The sequence below is a fragment of the Drosophila obscura genome, unplaced genomic scaffold, assembly GCF_018151105.1.
Source record: "Drosophila obscura isolate BZ-5 IFL unplaced genomic scaffold, ASM1815110v1 contig_137, whole genome shotgun sequence".
Lineage (NCBI taxonomy): Eukaryota > Metazoa > Arthropoda > Insecta > Diptera > Drosophilidae > Drosophila > Drosophila obscura.
In genome coordinates, this window is record NW_024542721.1 from 2,075,170 (window position 1) to 2,083,387 (window position 8,218).

The following is an 8,218-nucleotide window of genomic DNA, read 5'->3' on the forward strand; positions in this document are numbered from 1 at the left end:
ATTATTTAGACAAGTGATATATAGCAAAACCATTTTAAAATGAAACGCATGTAATAGCCAATAGAAACCGAAGCACACAAATTTCGATTCGTACGAAATAATCATAGTCGTAGATGCTTTGTTTGGTGGGATCGGAGCATAGCAAATGGAGATATTATAGACAGTGAAGAACTTTTCTGTGTTACACATTCACCCGATCCAAATTGACTAGAATCTCTTCCGTGACGAACTAAAAATAATGTTCATTTCCATTATTCTAAAATCTTCGATTATATCTGCGATTATCTGTAATTTGTATCGCTTCCTTGCCATATCTAGCTTTTCAAAATATTACTTGTCATCTTGTACGAATCTATTCTGAAAATTATGGTAAGCTATAAATTTAATTAAATTAATGCTTTTGGGAATACATTTTTTTTTTCAGTTTCGAAACCAGTATGATAGTGATGTTACAGTATGGAGTCCACAAGGACGACTGCACCAAGTCGAGTACGCAATGGAAGCGGTTAAACTTGGAACTGCAACTGTTGGTTTAAAAAGTCGTGATGCTGCTGTTCTGGTTGCCCTTTGCAAACCATCTTCGGAGCTGTCAGCTTCTCAACGTAAGGTTATTCAAATTGATGAACACTTGGGAATATCCATTGCTGGCATAACTGCTGATGCTCGTGTGATTAGCAGGTACCTGCGATCTGAGTGCTTAAGTTACAAGCATTCTTACGGCTCAGCTTATCCGGTATCCCGATTGATAACAAATCTTGGTAACAAGATGCAAACGACCACACAACGGTACGATCGACGTCCGTACGGAGTGGGCCTGCTTGTTGGCGGCTATGATGAAAAGGGGCCTCATATATATCAAGTCACACCGTCTGCGACTTTTTATAATTGCAAAGCAAATTCTATTGGGTCCCGCTCACAAAGTGCACGTACATATTTAGAGAGGAATCTAAACATTTTTTTAAATTGTTCGGATGATGATATAATATGCCATGGAATACTTGCGATTCATGGCTCCTTGCCCACAGACGAACTCAAAAATGAGAATGAGAAATTGGTATGATTCTTGTAGCTAAGGACACGCCATCTTTTATTGATAATTATTGACAATTGTTACAGAATATCACAATAGCCATTGTCGGCAAAAATCAGCCGTTTAAAATACTTAACGAAAAAGAGACCGATATATATCGACAAAAGGCTAAGGAAATGGCTAACAAGAAGAGTGCTAGCGTTGAGCAACATAGGTCAGATGATGAAGATGGAAGCACGTCGAACGCAGATCAACCGGACTCTGGACCTAGAGACCCCGACGTAGCTGTCGCAACGGTGGAATAGACTAAGATAATATTTTGATTTTTGAGAGCGTTTTTGTCTTTATCAAAACATTTAATAAATATCGGTGAATGAATTAAAAAATATCATTTATCAGCGAGTCAACTCGATTTTTTAATATATTTTTTAACCTTTTTTCAGAGGTAGCGCTTGTTTTTTTCACATAACTCTAGTATCTTACGTCTGGTTGTAAAGAACTTTGCTATTTTGAAAAGATAATTAAAACAGCTAGAATTAGGTAGACGCGACGACATCCAATTTGTGTGGACCTGCACTTGTGAGAATATAAAGAGTGTTATAGAGTCTTTGCCGTGACCCTCCATTATTTAATCGTACTCAGTATATAAAATTTATATACATACATTTTATATTATACATTTTTCAGCAGAATTCTAAAATATTTAACATTTTACATATTTTTGATACATCTATAATGTAGATTCTACATACACAATGTAAATTATACATCTTCGCAAAGGTCGCACAAAGAGAATGAGTCACGTCGTTGGAGGAGGTGAGGGAAATAACTGAAAATTCATTTCTTTATTCTGGCTATAATAATGATCCGATCTGATTCAGATAGTCATTTGTTCGGTATTGGTCGCTTGATTCACCAGTTTGCGTGCACTTTTCGGTGGTGCACGCAACAGCGAGTTTTTGCAGTGTTTGGGTTGCATTTCCTCAATTCGGCTTATACGTGTCTGCCCTGCCACAACCGTAGCAGAATATTCTACGTTCTTCTAGGTATTCTTGATAGGGATGGCCTTTGCCAGTGCAATTCCAACAGACGAACTCTACAGCGGAAACCTCAAGGTCCTCTTCTGCAGGCGTCAAGGTAAGGCACGGGAAGCAGAAAGGGAAATCTTTGTTTTTGCTACGGACTGCATAAATATTTCTCGCGTACGGACAAGGTGACGCAAGGATTTTACATTCGAAGCTGACTCATACAAGATCTCATGCTGAATGTCAGCTAAAATTTGCTCGCAGTGTCTCAACCAAGGCTGCCCTGGACATAGGCTCAGAAAGTTTTTCTGCCAAAGCGGCAATAGCGCCACAAAAATCATCAAAGGATTCGTTTGGTCGCTGCTTTCTTAATTTAACCTCCGTTCGGATATTCCTATCTTTTCGGTCATCTTTAAACTGGCCACGCAAGGCAACGCATAAATCCATCCAACGGACTTCAGGGACACTTTTATGAAAGCGCTAAAACCATTCGCTGGCGCTCCCATCAAAAAGGTTACTATCGTACCGAGCGGTTATCTCAAAGTTTTCGTCCAAAGTTTGCTTTGTCAATGCCTCAATACGATAGATAAAGTCTTCAATGGACATACTAGCCTTTCCTGTAAATCTCAATTTCCAATTGGACATTATCTGGCTAACACGATCTGCACGAAGCGATGAAGCTGTCGAAGCGGCGTACAGTCCTGAACCAACATTACGAGTTTGTCCTAAGTTTGAGAGTCCGGGTATAATCGGGGAAGAATTATTTCCCGTTTGATTAAGGCCTGAAACTGGTATCTGGCCACTAGTGGACAATCGGACAAGTGGTTCCTTTGTTTGCTGTTCGATTTCAGCTACCGGTAGCTGACGGGACAGCGGGAGTACTTCGGAGTCCATCAGAGATGGCTCGAACTAGCTGGCTAGTTTGATCAGCCATGCTGGTCGCCAGCAATCGAGTCTGTTCTACCATAGCCACTCTAATCGCTTCAGCGATAGACTGCTGGATGGCCTCTGCCATTGTTGCTGGGCTCTGTTGAGTATCGCCAGAGACTTGAGACACAGGTGAAAATCCTGAGTAGCAGCTCCGCCGAGGCAGTCTTCCGGATGCCCTGAACCTTGTTTTTTAGTGTCTGGAGAGTTGGTTCTGCCTTCACCAGTTTGAGGATGTCGGCGTATGATGCCTCCTCGGTGCATTTGACCAGCACTGCGTCTGGCCGGGCTGTCTTGTTGGGAGTTGGGGGAAAGTTGGGGGAAGTTCGGGAGCCTCCGGGCGTTGAGTGACAATGCAACGCACTGAAGGTGGGGCCTGGCACCCCTTGCCCCCTTTGGGTGCTCGTGAAGGAACGACGAGCAGTCCGGATCCGGGGCCAATAGGTGTGTGGCTTGACTCTCCCAGGTGAGCACGCGGTGTCAACAAACGCTTTGGCTAATATGTGGGTCTTTCCGCAGGTATATTTCGGGATTTCGGAATTTCTTTGCAGAGCAGCTGTTTGTCGCGTCTGCACTCGAAAAATTCGCGATTCTGTCTTTTCACGTATGTATTTATGTGTATGTATGTATTTATGTGTATGTATGTATTTATGTGTATGTATGTATTTATGTGTATGTATGTATTTATGTGTATGTATGTATATTAGGTTGGGCCAAAATTTGAGCAAAAATTTTTTTTTCTGTTTTTTCAAGTGGACACCCCCCAATTCTGTTTTTTGTTATTCAATAAAATTATACAATTTTTTTTTAAATTTTTAGTTTAATGTTTGGGGGTTGCTACCACGAAAAGAAAATACAAATTTTTGGGTAAATATTCGGCTGGGCCAAAATTTGAGGAACATTTTTTTTCTGTTTTTTTCAAGTGGACACCCCCAATTCTGTTCTTTGTTATTCAATAAAATTATACAATTTTTTTTCAAATTTTTAGTTTAATGTTTGGGGGTTGCTACCACGAAAAGGAAATAAAAACTTTTGGGTCACGTACGTCAGTTTCGTTTGTCGGTGTTTTTCAAATAGTATTGAATCTAGACTAGTCGTATTGATAATTAGGTATTTTTATATTTATACCCGACCAAAAAAGAGTTAAGGGGTATATTGGATTTTCAAACAAGGTGTGTGGCAACAGCAGAAAAGGAAACGTTTCCGACCCCATAGATATCTAAATCGGATCAGAATAATAGCCAGAGACGAATTTTTTCTGTCCCCCTGTCCCATCTGTCATGTCTGTATTCCATCCCGCTGCACACTCAGCCGCGTCAGTAGGCGAGCAAAAGCTAGAGCAACATAACAAAAAAAAAAATGTAAAGTGTAAAATTTTTTTTTTAATTTAAAACTAAAAAATCATATGTCAAGAATAATATCTATCGCATCTGAATAGATCGCATCTTAGAGCCAGAATGCGTTTTTCTGTTTTCCTCTGCCCCCCCCAACGACATCGCAACTCTATTATACAATTTTTCTCAAATCTCTAGTTTAATGTTTGGGGGTTGCTCCCACGAAAAGGAAATAAAAACTTTTGGGTAAATATACATCAAAAAAAATTTCATTTGTCGGTTTTTTTAAAATATATATTGAAACTTAGAAACTAGTTCATATTGATAATTAGGTATTTTTATATTTATACCCGTACTCAAAAAAGAGTTAAGGGGTATATTAGATTTGTGGTAAAAGTGGATGTGTGCAACGCAGAGAAGGAAACGTTTCCGACCCCATAAAGTATATATATTCTTGATCAGCATCAATAGCCGAGTCGATATAGCCATGTCTGTCTATCCGTCTGTCTGTCTGTCCATCTGTCTGTCTGTCCGTCCCGATGAGCACCTAGATCTCAGAGACTATAAAAGCTAGAGCAACCAAATTTGGTTTCCAGACTCATGTGATATCACAATGCTACAAGTGTATTTCAAAATTTCGCCCCGCCCCTTCCGCCCCCACAAAAAACGAAAATCTGTGGCAGGCACAATTTTAAAGATACGATAAAACTAAAAACGCAGTATCATAGAGAATGACCATATCTATCAGATTGCCGAATCTGAATCAGATCGGATCATAATTATAGCCAGAATGAAGAAATTAATTTTCTGTTGCTTCCTCTGCCTCCCCCTGCCAACGACAGCGCAACTCATTTTCCTTCTCGCTCGCACACTCTGCCGCGTTCAGTGTGCGAGCAACCCCTAGCGGAGGAGATGTAGAATTTGAATGGTACATCTATAATCTACATGTTAGATGTAAAATATACATTGTAGATGTAGATGTAGATAACTGATGTATCAAAAAAATGTAAAATGTAACATTTTTTTTATTCTAAAATTCTAAGAAATCATAAGCACAAAAATTTATATGCTGACTGAGAACGGGTATAAGTAGAGTCGCGTCGCTGAAGCGACTCACACGTTCCTTCTCGTTTTTTTTAGTTACTGTTAAAAAATTAACGATTGGTGAAAATCAAGAAGATCAGCTGAGGTTGATATATTTGGTTAACTAGTTCGCAAAAACTTGTGCAGGTTTTTTCTCCCAATAACTGATTAATGACGATATGAATGGTATCAATATATATGCAAAAGATTTCACCAATTACCCAACTCATTCGTAAAAAATTTTTTTTTTAATTTTCTTGATTAAATTTTTTGTAAAATTCGGTAGCAACCTCTAAAAAATAAAAAAAAAAATAAAATAAAAACATGTTAATTACTATTAAATCCAAGGAAACAAAACTAGGGGGTGTCCCGTTTGAATTTCGAAAAAAAAGTTTTTTGGCCCAGCCTAATGTATATGTGTGTTGGCTGTTGTGTTTGCTGGACCAACAGTTCTACAAATATACACCCAATTTGAATGGTGAGGCACGCTTCGTCAAATTTATAGATGGATCTTACTGGCACCAGACCCTATATACCCAATAGATACAGGGTAACTCGTCACTTGGCGAACGGTTGTCTCAATTGCGCCAAACGAAAAGAACACACAACAACAACGACGGTCAGCAACGGTCACGACCGAAAACGAAAATTCACCGCTGCAGCTACAATGAAAGGTAAATGAAAAGGACGAAATGTTCGAGTAGGTCTAAGGGCAACAGAGAAGTCAAGCTGGCCAAGAAGTGATTCTGAGTCCACAAGCCCAACTAGGAGCTTGTGTACAAACATAACACCGTTACAAATTCTGCGATGGCGCAATGAAGGGAGGTCTAAAAGTTGTAGCCTCGATTTGTAAGGTGGCAAGATTCTATCCGAGTCCCAGTTAAAATTACGTAATGCAAAAATTAAAAATTGTTTTTGGACCGATTCGAGAATGGACTGTTGCTCCTTGTACTGTGGACTCCACACACAAGAACAATATTCCAGAATCGGACGAGCCAAGGAAACGTACAGTGTTTTGGTGACATACGGGTCGTCAAATTCCTTGGACCAACGCTTTATAAACGCTATAACACCCTTAGCTTTGTTTACAGTTACAGCTATATGGCTATTAAAACACAGTCTATGATCGAAAAGAACTTCAAGGTTATTTGAGCTCGAAATTCATTCGAGAGCATGATTTCCAAGAGCGTACGAGACAAAATGTGGAGCGCGACTGTAAAATGTCATAAGTTTGCATTTAGAAAGTTTCAGAAAAAGGAGATTTTTTTTTAACACCAAATTAGCAACTCATTTAGGCCGAGTTGAAGGCGTTTGTGCAGGTACCAATCAGAATAGGAGATATCGATTTTAACATCGTCAGCGTACATTAGTGTAGAAGAGTATGTTATAATTCGAGGAAGGTCATTCAAAAATAAAATAAAAAGAAGTGCACCTAAATGACTACCGTGTGGCACTCCTGATGTAACATTGACAACATTTGACAACACATTACTAAACAAAATACGTTGTGTGCGGTTAGAAAGATATGACGATATCCAGTTAAGAAGATTATTGGGGAAACCAATTAAAGAAAGCTTGTGAATGAGCAGAGAATGGTTCACGGAGTCCAAAGCCTTGCTGAAATCCGTGAAAATTACGTCTGTTTGCAGTGAGCTTTGAAATCCTCAGTTAATTGCAGAAGAGAACTCGAGAAGGTTTGTCGATGTTGATTGATGTTTAAAAAAACCGTGTTGCGATGGAGATATCAGACTACTGCATAGGTGTTGCAATTGCCTGGTAACAAGGAACTCGAGCAGCTTCGGAATGGCGGAAAGCTTTGCAATACCTCGGTAGTTCTCAATCTTGAACCCTTTTTGTGAAGCGGAATGGTGTAGGATTCGTTCCGAATTACTGGAAGACAAGACCGTTCCAATGATAGGTTGAAAAGATATGTCAATGGTCCACATAAGGACTGCGCACAGTGTTTTAAAATACAACTTGGAACCTTGTCTGGACCCGCAGAGAACGATATGTAAATAGTTGACAAACCTTCAAGAACCTCACATTCCTCAAAGAAAGGCAGAAAAATGCTGTTGGCATGAGGTAAATGGTAGGGATACGGAGTGGATGCGTGGTAGATATGTGACGGGAAGGAATAAATTTGCAATACCATCAGCAGATGATTTTGATTTGTTTTGATAATGAAGGGATGGAGAAAATGCATGAGACTTACGTTTAGAATTTACGAACGAATAGAATTGTTTTGGATTACTACGGAAATTTTTTTTTACACCGAGAAAGGTATTGACTATAACACGGACTATTAACAGTGAGGAATTGATAACGAACAGAGTAATATTGGGTGAAGACAGACATAGATCCAGTATTCTGATAATTTTTATAGAGCCTAGTTTTTCTATTCTTTAAATTTGACAAATTCTTCGAGAACCAGGGAGGTTTTGACGAAACAGATTTGATAACAGGAACATATATATTAAGGGCGTCGTTAATAGTATCATAGAACAAGTTGACTGTTTCGTCAATGTTCTGTAACGCGTGGAGAAAAGACCAGTTAACGTGCGAGAGGTGATGACTTAGCTCAGCATAATTTGTTTTCCGAAAACACTTTATGCGGCTGGGTGCCATGGGATTGGCAGAACAACTTGATCGGACACACTCAAGGGATATAGCTAAAGTTGTGTGACGCCCAGCGCCACATTACAACAGACATTACATACATTACACATATTATTATCTTTTACCTATTATTCTTATATATTACATATTTATAAGCGACCGAAAACATGAAGTTACCTTAAATAAATAATAAACACAGTTGG

The 8,218-nt window shown here is 39.2% G+C and overlaps 1 protein-coding gene across 1 annotated transcript; it reads left to right on the forward strand.

Annotated features, from left to right (window-relative positions):
• Nucleotides 1-264: 264 nt before the first annotated feature.
• On the forward strand, nt 265-1,416 carry LOC111081297 (proteasome subunit alpha type-1). Its single transcript, XM_022377318.2, has 3 exons — nt 265-369; nt 425-1,054; nt 1,117-1,416. The coding sequence occupies exons 1-3, from the start codon at nt 367-369 to the stop codon at nt 1,333-1,335; spliced, it is 852 nt and encodes a 283-aa protein (XP_022233010.1). The 5' UTR covers nt 265-366; the 3' UTR covers nt 1,336-1,416.
• The last annotated feature ends 6,802 nt before the right edge of the window (nt 1,417-8,218 follow it).

Bases quoted from the DNA above. Each gene is read 5' to 3' on its own strand.
- LOC111081297 (XM_022377318.2), top strand. The intron at 1,055-1,116 runs GTATGATTCTTG...CAATTGTTACAG, and splicing joins AAAATGAGAATGAGAAATTG to AATATCACAATAGCCATTGT.